The sequence below is a fragment of the Salmo salar genome, chromosome ssa05 (assembly GCF_905237065.1).
Source record: "Salmo salar chromosome ssa05, Ssal_v3.1, whole genome shotgun sequence".
Classification (NCBI taxonomy): domain Eukaryota; kingdom Metazoa; phylum Chordata; class Actinopteri; order Salmoniformes; family Salmonidae; genus Salmo; species Salmo salar.
The window spans coordinates 84,749,005-84,775,173 of NC_059446.1; the positions used below are offsets into that span (position 1 = coordinate 84,749,005).

The 26,169-nt window shown below is 46.0% G+C and overlaps 1 protein-coding gene across 2 annotated transcripts; it reads right to left on the reverse strand.

The window, feature by feature from the left end:
• Positions 1-1,216: 1,216 nt before the first annotated feature.
• LOC106597866 (phosphatidylserine synthase 1) lies at positions 1,217-26,042 on the reverse strand. Of its 2 annotated transcripts, XM_045719222.1 has the most exons (13): positions 25,621-26,041; positions 24,450-24,541; positions 23,906-23,950; positions 23,400-23,524; positions 22,773-22,931; positions 22,472-22,623; positions 19,960-20,101; positions 14,865-14,977; positions 14,172-14,237; positions 11,725-11,824; positions 8,426-8,494; positions 5,255-5,315; positions 1,217-4,381 (listed from the first exon to the last, which is right to left on the reverse strand). In XM_045719222.1, exons 1-13 carry the CDS (start codon positions 25,803-25,805, stop codon positions 4,287-4,289), a joined length of 1,404 nt encoding a protein of 467 aa, XP_045575178.1. In that variant the 5' UTR covers positions 25,806-26,041; the 3' UTR covers positions 1,217-4,286. The 2 variants fall into 2 exon arrangements, with proteins under 2 accessions (XP_045575178.1, XP_045575179.1); XM_045719223.1 differs by lacking the exons at positions 8,426-8,494; positions 11,725-11,824 and having other exon boundaries at positions 25,621-26,042.
• Positions 26,043-26,169: the final 127 nt, after the last annotated feature.

Genomic DNA, 26,169 nt, shown 5'->3' on the forward strand with positions numbered 1-26,169 from the left:
ACTGGCCTCCTGTAAGCCTAGGCTGTCATGTGACTTTGTGACGCAGTGGGCAGGCTCACTCTGAGGCCCTCTGCTGCCCTCTAGTGGAAAGAGGTGTCACACAGGTCTGAGGAACAATTCAGTGACTTGTGGAATCTCTGAGCCATGGAGTAAAACTTTAACACTAGTCTGGATGGTAATGGGTAGCTTCTGAAAGGACTTGTGTTTGTCAGAATGGACACAAGTACTCAGTGATTTAGAGGGCCCTCTGCTAGTTACTCCACATTACTCTGTGTGACTTCAAAACCATCATCCTGTCATTTCTAGTCTATCGTCAAAGTCATCGCTTTAACTTCTTCCTGACTTGGCAGCAGCATCAATTAATAGTTTGTTGAAATGTATCTCTTTATAAATCAGTACATGGAGGCTATTTCTGTCTGTCTGTTCCCTGGTGTGCCGAACGAGTGAAATCGGATCCCTCTGGCTGCTTCTCAACTGGCACCCTACTCCCTATATAGTGCACTACCTCTGACCGGCACCCAATGGGCCCTGGTCAAAAGTGGTGCACTGTATAGGGACTAGGGTGCCGTTTGGGACAGGTTGGTTGAGTGGTGAGGAAGGACAGCGCCAGGCTCCAGAGCAGGCCCACTTCCCTCTCCTGCTAGAGAGCAGACCCCCCTCCAGAGGTCAATCCAGGTGATTACACCTCTTCTACTGGACTAATCTCAGCAACCCAAAAACCAATCTCACTTGAGTGCTGGCCAAGCTACTTCATCGCCACGAGACTACGGTTTGGTCGACCCAAGGGCCTAATTGGACAGTGGCAAGCAAGTTCAAATAAATACCTGCAGTTGGACAAGCTGTTAACTGTAGTGCTTTATACTTAGTGATTAGGCCTGTATGCAGATACTGGACCCTGGATAACAAAAATACAGCTTTGGTGTTTGGAGGAACCCAAAGTAGGGTCCCAAATGTGTTGTATAATTCTTGTGTAAATAGCTCAATATTTTGGAATCACCATGTGTGCTGGAACCAGGAAGCATTCCACTATACATTACAATCATTCAGCCCTATCAACCTTTTCAACTATGTACCCTGAATCACAAGGGGAGTTACAGAGAATGGATAAGAACACATAACAAAGGCTATAGGTTTTAACCTCATTAACACAGCACAAGGTATTTCTAATGAGACATACACATATAGTCTACAAGACAATTCAAGAGGAAATACAAAACATTTTTAATAAAGTTTTATTAATTCAGAGTGAAAAAACAAACAAAACACAAGTCTACTTTTTGAGAGGGATTGTTTTGGCAAACTGTCCTCTTCCTTCCAGAAACAACGTGCCGTATTGTATACAGACAGGGAGTCTGGTCCATGCTACCTGGGGGTGAGTGTCAGGGGCGGAGATTCACATGAGAGAAATATTTCTGTTGAGATGATGGCTATGGTTGAATACTTCTAAAATGCACCCTTTTATCCTCCCTCGAAATATTCACTTATCTGACAACTGGACGGGTGATAAGAGCTCAGAGTGCCATCGCTAAACTCCATTCGTCAAACCACATTTCTCAGTAATTATATGCAATCTTGTATGCAAAAAAAGTAGCTTAAAAAGACAGTTATGTCAGAACAGCGTTTACTCCAAGGGAGCTATGGCGGAAGGATGGATGCATTCCAAGAGTATTGACCAGACCCAGTGACTGACAAACCTTTACTTAAGCAATAAGGCACGAGGGGGTGTGGTATATGGCCAATATACCACGGCTAAGGGCTGTTCTTAGGCACGACGCAACACGGCGCTTAGCCGTGGTCTAGGGGCCATATACCACAAAGCCCCGAGGTGCCTTATAGCTATTATAAACTAGTTACCAACGTAATTATGCCTGTGGTATACGGTCTGATATAGCACGGCTGTCAGCCAATCAGAATTCAGGGCTCTAACCACCCAGTTTATAATCATCAATAGAACACTGGAATAAGACCTCAAGGAGAAATGTAGTAGGCTGAATACAAACTGCAAAAAAGTGTGAAGTGTAAAAAAGAACAAAACTACATACATACAGGCACAAAGGCGTTGAATTAAAAACGTTTACAGCAACACTGAAAAAAGACATGGTGTGAATACTGGCTTACTGATGTGGTGTGACAGTGACCCAGAGCATTTGTTTTCACTACTACTGTAGTAAATCTGTAGCATCCCCCAGTCCCTCAGAAACTCGGATCCATTTCCACACTTAGCCATGCTAAATGCCATGAAGGTGAGAACGAGAGCGTCCACATCGTAGTAAAACAAAGCTACCTGCCTGCACAGACAGACCAAGCTCCAACTATGACCGACTGGCCTCGTCATTTACTGTAAAAAGACAGCAGCCCGGATGTGAAGGGTGAGGAAGGCTGCATCCTAAATGGCATCAAAATCCCTTTATAGTGCACTACTTTTCAACCAGGGCCCATAGGACTCTGGTCAAAGGTAGTGCACTATACAGGGAATAGGGTGCCATTTTGGACGTCACATAATAATCACACAAAGGTCATGACGATGATTTCACAAAACATTACAGTAAATGTACGGCATCTCCAAAACAACGGAAGTCAATGGCTCGTACGGAGCTGGTGGAGCACAAAGCCAATGTTTTGACCCAGGAGGTCAAACACAAAACAATTCTAAAACGTCCGTCCTTCCATGCCAAAGCAGCTTTACATTAAAATCCTGGTGCCATATGTACCAAGCATCTCTACTCCGACAGTAGAGTGCTGATCTAGGATCAGTTTGAGTATTTTAGAGCATAATGAGTACGGTTACATTGACAGGGGTGACCTGATCCTAGATCAGCACTCCTACTCAGATGGTTGATACATATGGCCTCTGTTCACATTCCTCTCTTTGTTCAAGTCATAAAAACAAACCAAAAATGGTGAACACTTACAAATATGAAAACTGATGAAGAGTTGGCCTGATGGAGCAGAGAATAACAACAGCCTTCCCCTACAGTAGTCAACACACGAGTCCAACTTCTGTGATATTACACAGCTATATAATGTCTGCTTCCCAAATGGCACCCTATTGTCTTCTTAGTGCAGTACATTGGACTGGGGTCTGGTCAATCTTAGTGCACTACATAAAGAATAGGGTACCATTTACATACAGTAGTCTGATTGGGGGGGGGGGCTATGTCATAAACCCTCACATTTCCAGAATAGGGTGAATAATGGAAGCCATATTGGTCAGGGAGAAATCCAAACCAGTCTAACTGGAATGAATGGCAGTAGAGGCATAATCCTGATTTGACTTCTACAGGAAAATAAAAGGCATGTGATATCAGAAATGTCTAATGTAATCGTCAATCTAAAATTCATAATTATAAACAGTTTATACAGATTTTATACACATTTTGATATAGCCTCTATAATATATGTAAACAGACCATAGATGTCAAAATGGTTGTTGTTTTCTTGGAAAACTGAGTGCCACTATGATACAATATCAATAGCCAACTTGTTGCATTTACAACTAGCTGAAGTCCAACCAGCCAGCGTATGGATTGTTTGAATGGAATGTTGGCATATTGACAGTTAACTTGACAAATGAATTGAATCATTCCTCTACAAGCTGTCCGGTGAGCTAGCTAACAAACATACACTGCAGACAAATTCTTCCAATTCATTATTTTACACAATATCTTATCACAGCACTGGCTAACCATGGTGGACCAACTCCCTGACCAAAATGGCTGACAGCCTGTATACCATCATAAGAAGGTTCATATCCATTCTAGTATTCTAATTCCTAATTCAATGGGCTGAAGCACATGAAAGATATATGGTATAGGATAAATGTAGTTCTCCAATCACAGTAGTTTACCAACTCCTGTACAATGGAACATGCATTCTTCTGCTCTGACTGAGGAGAAGCAATATTGCCATCACACACACACACACATGCTTATGCAGACACACACAAACTGATCAGCAGTAGGGTAGGTAGGAGCTCTGACCGTGTCAACCACCAGTAGGAATCTGTGTGGTTCTCTGATCTATAGGCCACACATCCCCTCTCTCCTTCCTCTACAACCCTGCATGGACATGGTGTCTGTCTATCCTGTCCACTGACCATGCCTCTAACCTGGGCCCACTCTCCCCTCTTATGGATGGGTGCTTCTCCGTACGTTAAAATGCACAGGGAAAGTGTTGTCTATCCTTTCTTTCTCTTCCATCTCTCCCAACATGCACCTCTTCCTCTGTGATCCGGGGTTCTGACAGGAGAAGAGGGCGGGACTCCACCCTGGGTGGCAGGGCTAGCATTACTTCTTCCCCAGCCCATTGGTGGATTTGTTCTTCCCTGAGCTCCGCCCACGCTGCCTGGTGGGAGGAGCCTCACCCTCAGAATGCAGTTCTCCTGCAAGGTTTAAGTTTAGGATTAGTTAAGGTTTAAGTTTAGGATTAGGTTCAGGTTTATTAGAACATATTGGTACATATCTAGAAAACGCATCAAATGTGATGTCATACAATATAAAACAGTAAAAGATATTGACTGCGTCCTAAATGGCACCCTATTGCCTATACAGTGCACTCATTTTGACCAGAGCACTATGGGTACTGTGCACTGTAGCGGGAAGAGGATGCCATTTGAGACGCAACCAAGATGTCGAAATATAGAGAATGTGCACCATCATAAAGTCATACTCAACAATTAGGCATAGCCAAAGAACAGAGTGAGTGAGGGAAAGATTCTCATTGTTTTAATATTGTGTCTGTGTTGAACAATTCACAAAGACATCTCTAATGGATGATACATTTTGATGGTTGAACATAGTTGATAGTAGAGGTGTGTTTCCATTGGATAAGAGTTCCCCAATCAAACCACTAGAGGTCAGACTACTACCTAACTATATTTACAGTCAACCACTAGAGGTCAGACTACTACCTAACTATATTTACACTCAACCACTAGAGGTCAGACTACTACCTAACTATATTTACACTCAACCACTAGAGGTCAGACTACTACCTAACTATATTTACACTCAACCACTAGAGGTCAGACTACTACCTAACTATATTTACACTCAACCCACCCAGTCAACCACTAGAGGTCAGACTACTACCTGACTATATTTACACTCAACCCTCCCAGTCTCAGATTGGATGAAACTCAAGTTACCCAACAATAGGAGGCATAAATAACTAAAAAAGGCATATTACATATGAAAGCCATTAATAATCACCTGCATGTGTTTAACCCAAGAGGATGAAGAGACACCATAGTTACCTTTCCCTTGTTCTGACACAAAGTCCTCATTGTAGTTGCTGTCCTCACATTCAGAGTAGCTCTGTAAAACACAGGAGGGGTCAGAACAGACATGTCACTGACATATGGCTGAGGGAACGCTACACAGCCAACACATCCAGCCACAGGCAGGAGTCCCAAATGGCATCCTCCCCCCTATACTGCACTAGAGTCCTGGTGAAAAGTAGTGCACTAGGCTATATAGGGAGTCGTGTGCCATTTGGGACTATGCCAAAGTCATTGGAGTGAAAACAAGGCTAATGATCTACAGATGAAAAGCTGTGACATCCTGTCATATTCTCTACAGATGAAAAGCTGTGACACCTGTCATATTCTCTACAGATGAAAAGCTGTAAGAAAAGGTGACATCCTTTATTACAAAAAAGTGTAATCTGTCATATTCTCTACAGATGAAAAGCTGTGACATCCTGTCATATTCTCTACAGATGAAAAGCTGTGACATCCTGTCATATTCTCTACAGATGAACCACAAGTCATTTTCCCTGAAGACTAAACTACACAGTGAGTCAGCTAGTTTATGTTCTCTAAAAACACAGGTGTGGAAACTGCCATTCACAGCGCGGTAAAAATGAGGGTTAAACAACATTCTACACAAATCATGGTTTCTGTAGAAAAGCCTTCCAGTTGGCTATGAGTACTTCTCAGAGAACTCTCTCAAACCCTCTCTCTGGCCCTGGGACTTTAGGCGGCAGCAAACTTGGCTAGGCAAACTGAACGAGTGTGCTCGCATACTCCCTTAAAAAGACCTTCACTTGAAATACAGCAATACTACCGTTTGTCCATCTTGAGATGCCGTAGCCAGATGCCTGAAAATAGTCTGAATTGCTAACCTCCCCTGTTATTGCAATGGTGAGAGGTTAGCATGTCTTGGGGGTATGATATAAAATGCTAACCTCCCCTGTTTTTGTAATGGTGAGAGGTTAGCATGTCTTGGGGGTAAGATATAAAAAGCCAACCTCCCCTGTTTTTGTAATGGTGAGAGGTTAGCATGTCTTGGGGGTATGATATAAAAATGCTAACCTCCCCTGTTATTGTAATGGTGAGAGGTTAGCATGTCTTGGGGGTATGATATAAAAATGCTAACCTCCCCTGTTATTGTAATGGTGAGAGGTTAGCATGTCTTGGGGGTATGATATAAAATGCTAACCTCCCCTGTTATTGTAATGGTGAGAGGTTAGCATGTCTTGGGGGTATGATATAAAATGCTAACCTCCCCTGTTATTGTAATGGTGAGAGGTTAGCATGTCTTGGGGGTATGATATAAAATGCTAACCTCCCCTGGTATTGTAATGGTGAGAGGTTAGCATGTCTTGGGGGTATGATATAAAATGCTAACCTCCCTGGTATTTTGATGGTGAGAGGTAAGCATGTCTTGGGGGTATGATATAAAATGCTAACCTCCCCTGTTATTGTAATGGTGAGAGGTTAGCATGTCTTGGGGGTATGATATAAAATGCTAACCTCCCCTGTTATTGTAATGGTGAGAGGTTAGCATGTCTTGGGGGTATGATATAAAATGCTAACCTCCCCTGTTATTGTAATGGTGAGAGGTTAGCATGTCTTGGGGGTATGATATAAAATGCTAACCTCCCCTGTTATTGTAATGGTGAGAGGTTAGCATGTCTTGGGGGTATGATATAAAATGCTAACCTCCCTGTTATTGTAATGGTGAGAGGTTAGCATGTGTTGGGGGTATGATATAAAATGCTAACCTCCCCTGTTATTGTAATGGTGAGAGGTTAGCATGTGTTGGGGGTATGATATAAAATGCTAACCTCCCCTGTTATTGTAATGGTGAGAGGTTAGCATGTGTTGGGGGTATGATATAAAATGCTAACCTCCCCTGTTATTGTAATGGTGAGAGGTTAGCATGTCTTGGGGGTATGATATAAAATGCTAACCTCCCCTGTTATTGTAATGGTGAGAGGTTAGCATGTGTTGGGGGTATGATATAAAATGCTAACCTCCCCTGTTATTGTAATGGTGAGAGGTTAGCATGTGTTGGGGGTATGATATAAAATGCTAACCTCCCCTGTTATTGTAATGGTGAGAGGTTAGCATGTGTTGGGGGTATGATATAAAATGCTAACCTCCCCTGTTATTGTAATGGTGAGAGGTTAGCATGTGTTGGGGGTATGATATTTTAGCGTCTGACTTTCTCACTCATCATTATTTTCGATCTGTTCAAGATTATCCGTAATCATGGTAGCATCCAACCAAGTCACAAGCATGATGTGGTCATTGTGTGCTATGAATATGGGACCAAATGGTAAACTTTTGATTACTTTAATACACATAAGTGAATTTGTCCCAATACTTTTGTTCCCCTAAAATGGGGGGGGACTATGTACAAAAAGTGCTGTACCTTTTAAACGATTCACCCGATTCGGATGAAAATACCCTCAAATTAAAGCTGACAGTCTGACCTTCAACCTCAGTCATTGTATAATTTCATAATCCAAAGTTCTGGAGTACAGAACAAAAATGTGTCACTGTCCCAATACTTTTGGAACTCACCATTTCCTCTATTGCATTCCAGGAAACCAATACAACACTACCCCGTACACTACTAGTCTCCTCTTCCTGTTCGCCATGTGTGGTAATGTAACATGTCTGTCTGGTGTGTGGTAATAAAGTGTGGATTGTGTCCCTGTCTCCTGCTGCTCGTTCTACGACCTCCAACAAGGACACCAGGACAGTTACACCTACAGTCCATCTAAAGCGACACCTCTATCAGAGTCCACCACCAGCTGGTGGCACTCTTTCAGTTTCTACAGAATAAAGAGCTGCTGAACAATGACAACAAGAACACACTACTAGTGCCTGTCATGGCCTGGGATAGTCACAGTTCCAGGGACATGTGTTCTAAATGGCCTGGGATAGTCACAGTTCCTGGGACATGTGTTCTAAATGGCCTGGGATAGTCACAGTTCCAGGGACATGTGTTCTAAATGGCCTGGGATAGTCACAGTTCCAGGGACATGTGTTCTAAATGGCCTGGGATAGTCACAGTTCCAGGGACATGTGTTCTAAGCGATGAATAAAGGTGCATGTATATGGAGAATGGTTGCAGCAGGACCATCCTGTAGTCAACGAGGTGTAGTTCATATCTAGCCTGGTATGTCGGCATACCTTCTCTTTGGGGCCATAGATCTCTGCATACCACACCATCCCATACAGACACAGGAATGTGATTAAGGCCTGGGAGGAGAGGAGACAGAGTTAAGGCCACAGTCAGTTCAAGGTCAAGTTTCAGCTTTATTGTCCTAGAGGGAAATTGGTTGAAACAATAGTCAAAACATAAAATACAAAAATGTACATATAGATAGAGATAGATATATCTATGAATACATAGGGGGGGGGGGGTACTGAATGCAATGGACTGAATACACCAACATCAAGTAGTCCCTCATATAGCCAACATGTCAGCCACAAAATGGAAGGCCTTTTAGCTGAAAACACATTGACATGCCATAGATAAACTAGTAGCCAAAGACAAACACAGTTCTGAAGAGTGTTATCCTGTCACCATCTAATACCAAATACTAGGACAACTACAGCCCTGGTATGTTATCCTGTCACCATCTAATACCAAATACTAGGACAACTACAGCCCTGGTATGTTATCCTGTCACTAATACCAAATACTAGGACAACTACAGCCCTGGTATGTTATCCTGTCAATACCAAATACTAGGACAACTACAGCCCTGGTATGTTATCCTGTCACCATCTAATACCAAATACTAGGACAACTACAGCCCTGGTATGTTATCCTGTCACCATCTAATACCAAATACTAGGACAACTACAGCCCTGGTATGTTATCCTGTCACCATCTAATACCAAATACCAGAACAACTACAGCCCTGGTATGTTATCCTGTCAATACCAAATACCAGAACAACTACAGCCCTGGTATGTTATCCTGTCACCATCTAATACCAAATACTAGGACAACTACAGCCCTGGTATGTTATCCTGTCACCATCTAATACCAAATACTAGGACAACTACAGCCCTGGTATGTTATCCTGTCACCATCTAATACCAAATACCAGAACAACTACAGCCCTGGTATGTTATCCTGTCAATACCAAATACTAGGACAACTACAGCCCTGGTATGTTATCCTGTCAATACCAAATACTAGGACAACTACAGCCCTGGTATGTTATCCTGTCAATACCAAATACTAGGACAACTACAGCCCTGGTATGTTATCCTGTCAATACCAAATACTAGGACAACTACAGCCCTGGTATGTTATCCTGTCAATACCAAATACTAGGACAACTACAGCCCTGGTATGTTATCCTGTCACCATCTAATACCAAATACTAGGACAACTACAGCCCTGGTATGTTATCCTGTCAATACCAAATACTAGGACAACTACAGCCCTGGTATGTTATCCTGTCAATACCAAATACTAGGACAACTACAGCCCTGGTATGTTATCCTGTCACCATCTAATACCAAATACTAGGACAACTACAGCCCTGGTATGTTATCCTGTCAATACCAAATACTAGGACAACTACAGCCCTGGTATGTTATCCTGTCAATACCAAATACTAGGACAACTACAGCCCTGGTATGTTATCCTGTCACCATCTAATACCAAATACTAGGACAACTACAGCCCTGGTATGTTATCCTGTCAATACCAAATACTAGGACAACTACATCCCTGGTAGGTTGGTCCAACAGTCACGTGCGCTTAACGATGACTAAGCCATTTATGGTACATTAACTATGACTAGAAACGGACTGGTCTGCTAACATAGTGATATGTACTTTTAGAGACCTGAACAGCTGTGTGGAGACTGGTTTGTTTATGTACATAGTAAAAGGACTTGGACAGGACAGCGGTGTGGAGACTGGTTTGTTTATGTACATAGTAAAAGGACTTGGACAGGACAGCTGTGTGGAGACTGGTTTGTTTATGTACATAGTAAAAGGACTTGGACAGGACAGCTGTGTGGAGACTGGTTTGTTTATGTACATAGTAAAAGGACTTGGACAGGACAGCTGTGTGGAGATACATAGTAAAAGGACTTGGACAGGACAGCTGTGTGGAGACTGGTTTGTTTATGTACATAGTAAAAGGACTTGGACAGGACAGCTGTGTGGAGACTGGTTTGTTTATGTACATAGTAAAAGGACTTGGACAGGACAGCGGTGTGGAGACTGGTTTGTTTATGTACATAGTAAAAGGACTTGGACAGGACAGCGGTGTGGAGACTGGTTTGTTTATGTACATAGTAAAAGGACTTGGACAGGACAGCTGTGTGGAGACTGGTTTGTTTATGTACATAGTAAAAGGACTTGGACAGGACAGCTGTGTGGAGACTGGTTTGTTTATGTACATAGTAAAAGGACTTGGACAGGACAGCGGTGTGGAGACTGGTTTGTTTATGTACATAGTAAAAGGACTTGGACAGGACAGCTGTGTGGAGACTGGTTTGTTTATGTACATAGTAAAAGGACTTGGACAGGACAGCGGTGTGGAGACTGGTTTGTTTATGTACATAGTAAAAGGACTTGGACAGGACAGCTGTGTGGAGACTGGTTTGTTTATGTACATAGTAAAAGGACTTGGACAGGACAGCTGTGTGGAGACTGGTTTGTTTATGTACATAGTAAAAGGACTTGGACAGGACAGCTGTGTGGAGACTGGTTTGTTTATGTACATAGTAAAAGGACTTGGACAGGACAGCTGTGTGGAGACTGGTTTGTTTATGTACATAGTAAAAGGACTTGGACAGGACAGCTGTGTGGAGACTGGTTTGTTTATGTACATAGTAAAAGGACTTGGACAGGACAGCTGTGTGGAGACTGGTTTGTTTATGTACATAGTAAAAGGACTTGGACAGGACAGCTGTGTGGAGACTGGTTTGTTTATGTACATAGTAAAAGGACTTGGACAGGACAGCTGTGTGGAGATACATAGTAAAAGGACTTGGACAGGACAGCGGTGTGGAGACTGGTTTGTTTATGTACATAGTAAAAGGACTTGGACAGGACAGCTGTGTGGAGACTGGTTTGTTTATGTACATAGTAAAAGGACTTGGACAGGACAGCGGTGTGGAGACTGGTTTGTTTATGTACATAGTAAAAGGACTTGGACAGGACAGCGGTGTGGAGACTGGTTTGTTTATGTACATAGTAAAAGGACTTGGACAGGACAGCTGTGTGGAGACTGGTTTGTTTATGTACATAGTAAAAGGACTTGGACAGGACAGCTGTGTGGAGACTGGTTTGTTTATGTACATAGTAAAAGGACTTGGACAGGACAGCTGTGTGGAGACTGGTTTGTTTATGTACATAGTAAAAGGACTTGGACAGGACAGCGGTGTGGAGACTGGTTTGTTTATGTACATAGTAAAAGGACTTGGACAGGACAGCGGTGTGGAGACCATTCTTACCACACACAGCAGCCACACCAGCACATAGAGGACCTGGGTCTTGGAGAACAGCTCCATTCCAAACTTTATACACGCCAAGGCTTCCAGGAACGCTATGGCCCTGTGATGTCAGAGACACACACACAGACGTCACACACTACAGCTAAGGCTGCTGGGTAATCAGCCAGCTATAGCTGTGTCCCAAATGGCCCCCTATTCCCTCCATGGTGGATAACCTGGTCTAAAGTAGTGCACTATAAAGGGAATAGGGTACCTGTTGGGATGCACACTATGACACCTGTCACCCGGCTGGGTGGTGACATGACAGAGTGAGGGAGAGGAGGGTGAGGGGTGAGAGACGCAGAGAGAATGTGACAGAGAGAGAGGTAAGCTGAGGCCCATGGAAACATGAAACCAGCCCATCTACATGGTCAGATGTTAACATTGCCAACAGCCTTTACTGTAGTGGGAGCTGGAGGGAATAAGTACGATATTCAGATCCCTGCTAAGCGCTAACCAAAATAAACATACTGACAACAGTACACATGCCACACGCACAATGGAAACATGGATAGACAGCATTTTAATGGGATATAAATGGGGGGGAACAAATTATAAAATCACATTTCAAATGTTTTGTCTACAAAAGTTTCTACGATCCCTTATTCCCCTAAACATGAGAAAACAGTAGAATATACACACCGAGGGTAGTGCCTATGACCCAGTACATCACTGGGGTCAAGCTTCCTGCCATCCAGGACCTATATACTAGGCGGTGTCAGAGGAAGGCCCCAAAAAATGTACAAAGTCTCCAGTCACCCAAGTCATAGACTGTTCTCTCTGCTAGCGCACAGAAAGCTGTAAGTCTAGGTCCAGAAGACTCCTTAACAGATTCTACCTCCAAATCATAAGACTGCTGAACAAGGAATCAAATGGATACCCGGACTATATACACTGACCCCACTCCCTTTGTTTTTACACTGCTGCTACTTACTGTTTATTATCTATACATAGTCACTTTACCCCTACCTACATGTACAAATTACCTCCACTAACCTGTACCCCCTTACTGTTTATTATCTATACATAGTCACTTTACCCCTACCTACATGTACAAATGACCTCCACTAACCTGTACCCCCTTACTGTTTATTATCTATACATAGTCACTTTACCCCTACCTACATGTACAAATGACCTCCACTAACCTGTACCCCTTACTGTTTATTATCTATACATAGTCACTTTACCCCTACCTACATGTACAAATGACCTCCAAATAACCTGTACCCCTTACTGTTTATTATCTATACATAGTCACTTTACCCCTACCTACATGTACAAATGACCTCCACTAACCTGTACCCCTTACTGTTTATTATCTATACATAGTCACTTTACCCCTACCTACATGTACAAATGACCTCCACTAACCTGTACCCCTTACTGTTTATTATCTATACATAGTCACTTTATCCCTACCTACATGTACAAATGACCTCCACTAACCTGTACCCCTTACTGTTTATTATCTATACATAGTCACTTTACCCCTACCTACATGTACAAATGACCTCCACTAACCTGTACCCCTTACTGTTTATTATCTATACATAGTCACTTTACCCCTACCTACATGTACAAATGACCTCCACTAACCTGTACCCCTTACTGTTTATTATCTATACATAGTCACTTTATGCACATTGACTCGGTACCGGTACCCCCTGTATATAGCCTTGTTATTGTTATTTTATTGTGTTATTTAACTTTCTTTATTACTTTAGTTTATTTAGTAAATATTTTCTTAACCGGCATTGTTGGTTCAGGGCTTGTAAGTAAGCATTTCACAGTAAGGTCTACACCTGTTGTATTCGGCACATGTGACTAATAAAGTTTGATTTGATTTAGAGAAGTGTATGTATATGTAAACATAAATAACAGTCAGAATACACCATTCTACTGACTTAGTGATTCCAGTATTATAGAGTATTCTACCCTACACACTCCTACACCATGTGTCTAAGTAATGACTTTAATACAGCCAGTCTTTAATACTCAGGGTTTAGCTGGGGGATAATGGAGCCCATTGTTTTGTAGTGCTACACTGCCAGACTGTCTGTGTCTCTGTGTGTGTGTGTGTACAGCCCTAACCAGCTAGAGTTTCTCAGTCCTCCAGGCTGTTAAAGGTGTGTTAATATTAACATTAACCTAGCCTCCATCCCCATGTCTTCACCCTCACACTGCTACAGTTTACATACCAATACGCAGCCCAACGGTAGAAACCACACCGTCAAAGAGCTCTGTTCAGTTGTTGACTAAAGGTAAATCATGGACCTGACGGCTGGCTACTGCAGACGTAGATGTGTATTGTAGTTTAATGGTGTAGATGGCAGACAGCAGAGTAAACAGCTTTATCTCAGACATCATCTACTGTTGTCATGGTAGTAGCTAATGAAATAACTCACCCAAACACCCAGCACTGTGTCCCAACACGCTTACACTGTGTGTCTGTGAGGTAGGCATAGTACTGCCTGAAAAACACAGGGAGAAAACACCACAACAGGTCAGGACAAATACAGGACAGAAAGGCAGACATGTGAACCAGTTTACCACAGACAGAGAGCTGTCCTCTCATAGCCATTAACTCTAGACATGTTGAGATGGAAGAAGAACTGATGTTGGACAAACACTGACGGTATGACTGAGGAGTTTTCTAAAGACTGGTGCACAAGGGGTGCAAATTGGGAGAGAAGGGGGGGGCAGAGGAGAGAGGGGGGGGGGAACAGAGGAGAGGAGAACAGAGGAGGGGGGAACAGAGGAGAGAGGGGGGAGAACAGAGGAGAGGAGGAGAGGAGAAGAGAACAGAACAGAGGAGAAGAGAACAGAGGAGAAGAGAAGAGAACAGAGGAGAGGAGAAGAGAACAGAGGAGAGGAGAAGAGAACAGAGGAGAAGAGAACGGAGGAGAGGAGAAGAGAACGGAGGAGAGGAGAAGAGAAGAGAGGAGAGGAGAAGAGAAGAGAGGAGAGGAGAAGAGAACAGAGGAGAGGAGAAGAGAACAGAGGAGAGGAGAAGAGAACAGAGGAGAGGAGAAGAGAACAGAGGAGAGGAGAAGAGAACAGAGGAGAGAGATCAGCCCAGGCGAGGGGTGAGGTCCTACCTCACGGTGGGAGCTGTGATGATGCCGATGAAGAGGATCCGACACCAGCTGAGGGCGTGGCACGCCGGGAACACAAATATGTGCTTCAGGAAGAATGTGTTCAACTCTGTCAGCTATGGAGAAACAGAGGGAGTTATCATAGACACCATCACATAGCCACCCCCCACAGGGCTCTACAGAGCTCCCCCCCCACGGGGCTCTACAGAGCTTCCCCCCCCCCCCCCCACGGGGCTCTACAGAGCTCCCCCCATCTCCCACCACACAGGGCTCTACAGCCACCATTCTACTCACATATGCACTTAAAATATGTTACTGTGTGACCAGGAATATTAATTTAGGAGCACGTGAAGGATTGTAGCTTTATTAGGTCAAATCATTTTCATGGTGCTCCTACATTTCTTGGTGTGTGCCTACATTTTACAACCTAGGCACCCGTGCTACTTGTAAAAAAGGTCAGCGTCGAGCCCTGCCGCATTTCAATCACACTGAATACAGCCACAAATTATTTTTTATTTAACTAGGGAAGTCAGTTAAGAACAAATTCTTATTTACAATGACGGTCTAGGATCAGTGGGTTAACTGCCTTGTTCAGGGGCAGAACAACAGATTTTTACCTTGTCAGCTCAGGGATTCAATCTAGCAACCTGCTGGTTACTGGCCCAACACTCTAACCACTAGGCTACCTGCTGGTTACCGGCCCAACGCTCTACACCACTAGGCTACCTGCTGGTTACCGGCCCAACGCTCTAAACCACTAGGCTACCTGCTGGTTACCGGCCCAACGCTCTAAACCACTAGGCTACCTGCTGGTTACTGGCCCAACGCTCTAACCACTAGGCTACCTGCTGGTTACTGGCCCAACGCTCTAACCCACTAGGCTACCTGCTGGTTACTGGCCCAACGCTCTAACCCACTAGGCTACCTGCTGGTTACTGGCCCAACGCTCTAAACCACTAGGCTACCTGCTGGCTACTGGCCCAACGCTCTAAACCACTAGGCTACCTGCTGGCTACTGGCCCAACGCTCTAAACCACTAGGCTACCTGCTGGCTACTGGCCCAACGCTCTAAACCACTAGGCTACCTGCTGGTTACTGGAGCGCACGCTCTAAACCACTAGGCTACCTGCTGGTTACTGGAGCGCACGCTCTAACCACTAGGCTACCTGCTGGTTACTGGCCCAACGCTCTAACCCACTAGGCTACCTGCTGGTTACTGGCCCAACGCTCTAACCCACTAGGCTACCTGCTGGTTACTGGCCCAACGCTCTAACCCACTAGGCTACCTGCTGGTTACTGGCCCAACGCTCTAACCCACTAGGCTACCTGCTGGTTACTGGCCCAACGCTCTAACCCACTAGGCTACCTGCTGGTTACTGGCCCAACGCTCTAACCCACTAGGCTACCTGCTGGTTACTGGCCCAACGCTCTAAACCACTAGGCTACCTGCTGGTTACTGGCCCAACGCTCTAAACCACTAGGCTACCTGCTGGTTACTGGCCCAACGCTCTAAACCACTAGGCTACCTGCTGGTTACTGGCCCAACGCTCTAAACCACTAGGCTACCTGCTGGTTACTGGCCCAACGCTCTAAACCACTAGGCTACCTGCTGGTTACTGGCCCAACGCTCTAGGCTACCTGCTGGTTACTGGCCCAACGCTCTAAACCACTAGGCTACCTGCTGGTTACTGGCCCAACGCTCTAGCTACCTGCTGGTTACTGGCCCAACGCTCTAGGCTACCTGCTGGTTACTGGCCCAACGCTCTAAACCACTAGGCTACCTGCTGGTTACTGGCCCAACGCTCTAAACCACTAGGCTACCTGCTGGTTACTGGCCCAACGCTCTAAACCACTAGGCTACCTGCTGGTTACTGGCCCAACGCTCTAGGCTACCTGCTGGTTACTGGCCCAACGCTCTAGGCTACCTGCTGGTTACTGGCCCAACGCTCTAGGCTACCTGCAGGTTACTGGCCCAACGCTCTAAACCACTAGGCTACCTGCTGGTTACTGGCCCAACGCTCTAAACCACTAGGCTACCTGCTGGTTACTGGCCCAACGCTCTAAACCACTAGGCTACCTGCTGGTTACTGGCCCAACGCTCTAAACCACTAGGCTACCTGCTGGTTACTGGCCCAACGCACTAACCACTAGGCTACCTGCTGGTTACTGGCCCAACGCTCTAAACCACTAGGCTACCTGCTGGTTACTGGCCCAACGCTCTAAACCACTAGGCTACCTGCTGGTTACTGGCCCAGCGCACTAACCACTAGGCTACCTGCTGGTTACAGGCCCAACGCTCTAAACCACTAGGCTACCTGCTGGTTACCGGCCCAACGCTCTAAACCACTAGGCTACCTGCTGGTTACTGGCCCAACGCACTAACCACTAGGCTACCTGCTGGTTACTGGCCCAACGCTCTAAACCACTAGGCTACCTGCTGGTTACTGGCCCAACGCTCTAAACCACTAGGCTACCTGCTGGTTACCGGCCCAACGCACTAACCACTAGGCTACCTGCTGGTTACCGGCCCAACGCACTAACCACTAGGCTACCTGCTGGTTACCGGCCCAACGCTCTAAACCACTAGGCTACCTGCTGGCTACTGGCCCAACGCTCTAAACCACTAGGCTACCTGCTGGCTACTGGCCCAACGCTCTAAACCACTACGCTACCTGCTGGTTACTGGCCCAACGCTCTAAACCACTAGGCTACCTGCTGGTTACTGGCCCAACGCTCTAAACCACTAGGCTACCTGCTGGTTACTGGCCCAACGCACTAACCACTAGGCTACCTGCTGGTTACTGGCCCAACGCTCTAAACCACTAGGCTACCTGCTGGTTACTGGCCCAACGCTCTAAACCACTAGGCTACCTGCTGGTTACTGGCCCAACGCTCTAAACCACTAGGCTACCTGCTGGTTACAGGCCCAACGCTCTAAACCACTAGGCTACCTGCTGGTTACTGGCCCAACGCTGTAAACCACTAGGCTACCTGCTGGTTACTGGCCCAACGCTCTAAACCACTAGGCTACCTGCTGGTTACTGGCCCAACGTTCTAACCACTAGGCTACCTGCTGCCCCAACGCTCTAACCACTAGGCTACCTGCCGCCCCAACTAACTCCTCCCTCTCTCTACCTCCCAAATGAGGAAGTAGAATACATAGCCTAGCTATGGATTACAAACTATAACAGTGAACCTGAACCATGTCAACATTTGGACCCACCCACCCACAGTTTGACCCTGCGCTTCTCATCATCCACAGTACAGCATAATGAAGAGACTGGAACCAGACTGTCTCAACACGCTGTCATTTGGCCCTGAGCCTGTGTGTGTCTCTCTCTCTGTGTAGAGATAGTCTCATTTGGCCCTGAGCCTGGGTGTGTCTCTCTCAGTGTAGAGATAGGCTCAGGGCCAAATAAGACTGTCTAGAGGCCCTCTGGAGAGAGAGCAGCTAAACTGTAGCTACTCCTGAGGACTCTCTCTCTCTACCTTTGCTCTCCCCTCCTCCCTAGTCACCCACCCCTCCACAATCTCCCCCCTCTCTCTCCCCGAACCCCTCGTCAAGCTACTCTCAAAGACTGGGTAATTACTATTTCAAGCCCCCAGAGTGTTGGGAACGGGAGACAGAGGGGGAGGGAGGGAGGGAGGGGAGAGAGACTAGTCCATTTCTCCACCACACAAAAAGCAGAGAAGCTGCTCAGCTTTTCATCGCCATGGCAGCCAGTATTGAGGATAAAAGGGGGGGTGAAGGAGTATTGGCAGATATGGGGGGCTCTCTGGCTGGGACCTGGATTGTATTCATTAGGCAAGAAATAGAAGACAACGGACTAAAACAGGGAGGGACTACTAGAACTTTTCCAACAAGAAATGCTCGTTTTCATTTTCCATTGTAATAATGGTTTTGCTACAGTGTTCCCTAATGAATACCACCCTGGGTTGATGATGTAAAGCACTGGAACTTATTCAAGTTCACCATCTATCCATACATCTCACGGTGTGGTGGGGCTGTCCCCTGTCCAGAAACTGTCACGTCTTCCGGCTAGTTTTTCACTCTTTAAGTAATGAGTTTTCAATAAGAACATGCCAGGCAGAATCCCCATATACCATAGCAGTCAAAAGTTTGGACACACCTACTCATTCCAGGGTTTCTTTTTTATTTTTACTATTTTCTACATTGTAGAATAATAGTGAAGACATCAAAACTATGAAATAACACATACAGAATCATGCAGTAAATATTTTATATTTGAGATTCTTCAAAGTAGCCACCATTTGCCTTGACAGCTTTGCATTCTACAATGTAGAAAATAGTTTTAAAAAAGAAACCCTGGAATGAGTAGGTGTGTCCAAACTTTTGACTGCTATGGTATATGGGGATTCTGCCTGGCATGTTCTTTTTGAAAACTCATTACTTAAAGCTAACCCCCGTCAGACCAGAACTCCCCATATACCTAGTGCTAATCCCCGTCAGACCAGAACTCCCCATATACCTAGTGCTAACCGCTAACCCCTGTCAGACCAGAACTCCCCATATACCTAGTGCTAACCCCGTCAGACCAGAACTCCCCATATACCTAGTGCTAACCCCCGTCAGACCAGAACTCCCCATATACCTAGTGCTAACCGCTAACCCCCGTCAGACCAGAACTCCCCATATACCTAGTGCTAACCGCTAACCACCGTCAGACCAGAACTCCCCATATACCTAGTGCTAACCGCTAACCCCTGTCAGACCAGAACTCCCCATATACCTAGTGCTAACCGCTAACCCCTGTCAGACCAGAACTCCCCATATACCTAGTGCTAACCGCTAACCCCTGTCAGACCAGAACTCCCCATATACCTAGTGCTAACCGCTAACCCCTGTCAGACCAGAACTCCCCATATACCTAGTGCTAACCGCTAACCCCTGTCAGACCAGAACTCCCCATACACCTGGTGCAGTCAGGCCAGATAGACTTTGACCAGGGCCCTAAAGTAGTGCACTATAGGGTGTTATTGGACATGGGTGCATTAGAAATAGAATGACAGTTGTACGTTTGAACCCAGAAACATACCTGCCAGATGACAGTTGATGCGTTTGAACCCAGAAACATACCTGCCAGATGATCATGAAGAGGTAGACCCCGGTGACGCGCTGCAGGGAAGACTTGGGGTCAAACCAGCGGACGTAGGTCCAGCTAGCCGGGGTGAACTGGAGCGCAGCACGTTTGATCTTCCCTGTCGTGGTGTGGATGTCCCTGGACAGGTAGAGAGAGACACACACACACATGGCAGAAGAGTTAACTTTTTGTATGTCTATTCACAAGCCTTGTTAAGTAACACACAGCTAACTAGGGTGAAAACAATGCCATTACATAAATCATTCAAGTCCACCTCATTACCAGGCAACGGGCCTGATAATGCTAAACGAATGCTAAACTGTAAGTGGCTCTGGATCAGAGAGTCACTGACAAATGACTAAAAGGTCAATGTAAAAATGTAGGAAGTCAATTTCCATACGGTTTTGTTTCTGAGACGTGAACAAATGTCACTCTATTCCCTAGATACAGTAAGTAGCCTTGTCTGAGCCAGAACGGCCCATAGGGCAGAAGCAGATCTCCTGTTTAGTTAGTGTGAGGCAGCTTGACGAACAAGTACACCCCCAGGACAGGACGCTATTGCAGAGCCCCATGGGCCCTGGTCAAAAGAACTGCTCTAATACAGGGAAAAGGGTGCCAATTGGGACACAGCCAGTAAAGTGAGGGAGGGAGGGGACCTACATGATGATGGAGGCCCAGTGGTAGGGCTCGGAGGATCTACATGATGATGGAGGCCCAGTGGTAGGGCTAGGAGGACCTACATTATGATGGAGGCCCAGTGGTAGGGCTAGGAGGACCTACATGATGATGGAGGCCCAGTGGTAGGGCTCGGAGGACCTACATGATGATGGAGGCCCAGTGGTAGGGCTCGGAGGACCTACATGATGATGGAGGCCCAGTGGTAGGGCTCGGAGGACCTACATGATGATGGAGGCCCAGTGGTAGGGCTCGGAGGACCTACATGATGATGGAGGCCCAGTGGTAGGGCTCGGAGGACCCACATGATGATGGAGTCCCAGTGGTAGGGCTAGGAGGACCTACACTAAATAGCCAAAAGTATGTGGACATCCCTTCAAATTAGTGGATTCGGCAATTTCAGCTACACCCGGTTGCTGACCTGTATATAAAAATCGAGCACACAGCCATGCAATCTCCATAGACAAACATTGGCAGTAGAATGGCACGTACTGAAGAGCTCAGTGACTATCAACGTGGCACCGTCATAGGATGCCACCTTTCCAACAAGTCAGTTCATCAAATGTCTGCCCTGTTAGAGCTGCTCCGGTCAACTGTAAGTGCTGTTATTGTGAAGTGGAAACGTCTAGGAGCAACAACATCTCAGCCATGAAGTGGTAGGCCACACAAGCTCACAGAACAGGACCGCTGAGTGCTGAAGCGAGTAAAAATTGTCTGTCCTCGGTTGCAACACTCACAACGACTTCCAAACTGCCTCTGGAAGCAACGTCAGCACAAGAACTGTTCGTCGCGAGCTTCATGAAATGGGTTTCCATGGCCGAGCAGCCGCACACAAACCTAAGATCACCATGCGCAATGCCAAGCTTCGGCTAGAGTGGTGTAAAGCTCTCCACCATTGGACTCTGGAAAAGTGGAAATGTGTTCTCTAGAGTGATGAATCACGCTTCACCATCTGGCAGTCAGACGGAAGAATCTGGGTTTGACAGAAAAATGGTCTGGGTCTGTTTTTCATGGTTCGGGAAGGGAAATCTTAACACTACAGCATACAATAACATTCTAGATGACTCTGTACTCCTAACTTTATGGCAAACATTTGGGAAAGGCCCTTTCCTGTTTCAGCAACAGCCCCCGACCCTACTAATGCTCATGGCTGAATGGAAGCAAGTGCCCACAGTAATGTTCCAACATCTAGTGGAAAGCCTTCCCAGAATTGTTGAGGCTGTTATAGCAGAAAGGGGGGGGCTAACTCAATTTTTATGACCATGATTTTGGAATGAGATGTTTGATGAGCAGGTGTCCATATACTTTTGTGTACCCGATGGAGGCCCAGTGACAGGGTCAGGAGGACCTACCCGATGGAGGCCCAGTGACAGGGTCAGGAGGACCTACCCGATGGAGGCCCAGTGACAGGGTCAGGAGGACCTACCCGATGGAGGCCCAGTGACAGGGTCAGGAGGACCTACCCGATGGAGGCCCAGTGACAGGGTCAGGAGGACCTACCCGATGGAGGCCCAGTGACAGGGTCAGGAGGACATACCCGATGGAGGCCCAGTGGTAGGGTTATGGGTACCTACTTGATGGAGGCCCAGTGGTAGGGTTACGGGAACCTACTTGATGGAGGCCCAGTGGTAGGGTTATGGGTACCTACTTGATGGAGGCCCAGTGGTAGGGTTACGGGAACCTACTTGATGGAGGCCCAGTGGTAGAGTTACGGGTACCTACTTGATGGAGGCCCAGTGGTAGGGTTATGGGTACCTACTTGATGGAGGCCCAGTGGTAGGGTTATGGGTACCTACTTGATGGAGGCCCAGTGGTAGGGTTATGGGTACCTACTTGATGGAGGCCCAGTGGTAGGTCCTCATCTCCAGGAAGCGACAGACAGTCATACCCATCCAGATGCCTCCTCCATTACACAACAGGATGTCCAGGATCAGCTGGTCCCACCAGCACTCAGCAAAGTTAGGCAGCAGGTGCATGAAGAACAGCTGAGGAGGAGAGGAGAGGATGAGGAGGGGGAAAAGAGGGAGAGGAATCATTTCTAGCTCTCCTAAACTCCTTCTCTGACACTCTCCTATCCAAATGTTCTGATATTTTGTGTGTGTGTGTGTGTTCGTGCTTTGGGGTGTGTGTGTACCTCAGTGAGCTCCCAGGTGATGCTGATGGTCCAACAGAGGCCGTAGCTGCGGATGAGCAGGGCCTTCATGCCCCAACCCCAGAAGTGACTGAAGGCAAATATGTCAAAGTGGCTCAGGATTCGCTCCCAGGTGATCACGTGACAATTCACCGCATACTCCTACAAGCAGAGCACAGCGGCCAGAGCCGACATCAACAACATCCAATCAGAACAAGAGCATGAAAAAGTGAGTGTTGGTGCTAGAAGAGGGCCGTATCCTGTTTCTCCACCCTTTTCCCCAATGTGTGGACTTGCACACTTCCCATCATAGATTAAAAGCATTGGATTGGGGTAAGTATTGGCTGGAAGGAGTTTCCCAATTGTTAAAAGGCATGACAGAAAGTGTGCACCTCAGGTGGAGAATCAGGAAGTGGCCGAGGTCAATGTGCTAACAAAGAGACTGATTGCTAAGAGATCCAAAACTGATAGTAAAGAAAGGGTGCGTCCCAAATGGCACTCTATTCCCCTATTATAACGCACTACTTTTGACCACGGCTCTAGTGAAAAGTAGTGCACTCTATAGGGAACAGGGTGAGTTGGGATGCAGCCACAGAGACTGATAGGAGAGCAAGGCTGCTGCTTACTCACCATGATGTCAGCCTCCCGGGTGGCGTAGCGCAGGTTGGGGTCCAGCCAGTACATGACGTTCTTCACCTGCTCCCAGTTTAGGAAGATGATGAACACCAGGAACAGGAAGTACAGCACACTCAGACCTGACCAGACCATAACAGGAAGATGTCAGATCAGAAACAGGAAGTACAGCACACTCACACCTGGCGATAACAGAGTAATAACAGATTAAGCGGAATCTCATTCAATCAGGGTAAAACTGGTTTCAGCAATTTAGAAAGCCCTTTTTACGTCAACAGCTGTCAGAAAGTAGGCCTAAACCCCAAAGAGCAACCGAAGCAGAAGCACAGTGGCCAGGAAACACTCCCTAGAAGGAAGGAACCTATAAAGAAACCTAGAGAGAGTACCAACTCTCATGAATTGGGTGGATAATTCATGGTTAAGCTCATTCAAAGTGAACTGGAATGGTAGCTAGGCCTATACAAAAAAAGGGATTGTTATATTTGTCACTTAATGTCACTCACCGAAAACTATTCGCCATATCGCCGGATGTGGTCTGGTAAATGGTCCTAGAGAGAGATGTGTCAAACAACATGGAATCAGCAACTTCATCCACACAGAAGAGTTACAGGGCTGGTACAATGACATGTGGAGATGTCTGACACATACAACGTTTTAATCTCAACATATTAGTGTACCAACACAACTTTATTACCAGGACCTGGTGTAACAGAGTTACTTCCATCCCTCTCCTCACCCCAACCTGGGCTCGAACCAGGGACCCTCTGAACACAGACAACAGTCACCCTCGAAGCATCGTTACCCATCACACCACAAAAGCCACGGCCCTTGCAGAGTAAGGGAAACAACTACTTCAAGATCTCAGAGCGAGTGACATCACCGTTTCAAACACTACTAGCGCGCACTAGCTAGCCATTTCACACCGGTTACACTAGCACCCTATATAGTACACTACATATGACCAGAGCCCAGGTATAAAGTAGTGCACTATATAGGGATTAGGGTGCCATTTGATGTCAGAAGCAGCTTGGACAAGCTTGTCCTTACCGTTAGGGAAGGCCAGAACACTGATGACCAGGAAGAAGGAGATGACCAGGATGAGGCCCACCCACAAGTTAGCGTCTTCGTTTGTCTCATCCCTAACATAACAAAAAGGATTATTAACACACAGCAACACCAGCATTAACACATTTCAGAGTCAGTGAGATAAAAACAGTTAGAAAAGTGATGCACTGATGGGACAGGTGGGTTTGAAACCCAGATTATATTCCCACCTCTGTCCCCACATATCCTGCTGTACTGTGCTCTCCTTCAATCCCACTTATTAAAGATCAGTGAGAGGGCTGAAATGATATTAGAATTCACTCATCACTGCAGAGTGACCGACTCCAGACACCACCCATTCCATTTGGTTATTGAGGATAAACCACTCTTGATGAGAGCAGCAGATAAGGGATTTGTCCCAAATGGCACCCCATTCCACATAGTGAAATACTTTTGACCAGGGCGCTATATGGAATAGGATGCCATTTGGACACAGACAAGCTGTGCATCATGGGCTGCGTTCAGAACGCAAAAACGTAGCGGAAACGGTGCTGTACGAACGACCAGTTGAAAAACGGGAGAGGTTGGGTTGTGAGTTCAAAATGCACCGCTCTCCTTTAAAATACGTAACTTATTGCTTCAACCACAGCCTGCCACACCCAACAAACGGCGCAAAGTACCTCAAAGACTGTTCAAGAACGTTCAATGCAAACGGTTCCGCAACGTAGCAAATGTTCAATCGAACTGAACGCACCCATGATGTAAGCAACGGCTAGATGCATCTTGCAGATAAAAATGGACCACCAGGAACCAGGATGGGAGATCCTTCCCCACAGTATAGAAAACATACAAACGTGGCACTTTGCCACAATGTGGCAAATAATCAGCCCACTTGCTACATCGTAACCAAACAAATTAAACATTCTCCTTCATTCGAGACGAGAGAGAGGAGCCAGATGGTCAGTCCCGCACCAGAGAACTTAAACTAGCTAACTACTTCATCGAAAGACCTAAGTTACACATGTCAATTGTCGCAAATACTAGCGAACTGAATTACTTTTTGACTGCATAAACAAACACTTAGCTGTTCTGGCAGTTGGCCCAGTCAATATCGTTAGCATGTAGCTAGCTACTGTTAACTACCAGTAGTTAACTGGCTAACCACTCTACTTACCTTGTAAATGCGAAATACATCAAGCTGAGCACTGTGCATGTTAACAGTGTTATTGTGTGCGGCTTATAGAAAAAGTCCAGTGTAATATCCTCCACTTGCTGCTCGTTGATCATACGGAAATGCATCCTGTAGTTCACATCATCTTTGCCTATGGTCCGCGATTCGTACCCATATCCGGACGCCATAACTGCGGGAGGGCGACCAGAGGAATCCGCTTCACCTCCTGCGGGCTCCTTTAGATTGACGTTCACCGAAATGAATGATTCATGTTGTCCTCTAGTAAAGACCAAAACGACCAGACGCACGTCCGTTAAATATGTGCGCAACAGCACAACCTAAAGAAAAACAGTCACGCATGAACTGCTGCCTTCTTGCGAGTGCGAACATCACGGGTTAAATTTACTGAAACGTTTTAGGGGAAAAGAAACTCGATTTTTTGATTGGTTTGTAAGTCTAGGGGAGTACCACTATGGAAAGCCGAAGGGTTCAGTTTATGAGATCAATCACGCGCTATTTTCTTAACGTTTGTAAACCACCAAGACAAACCCA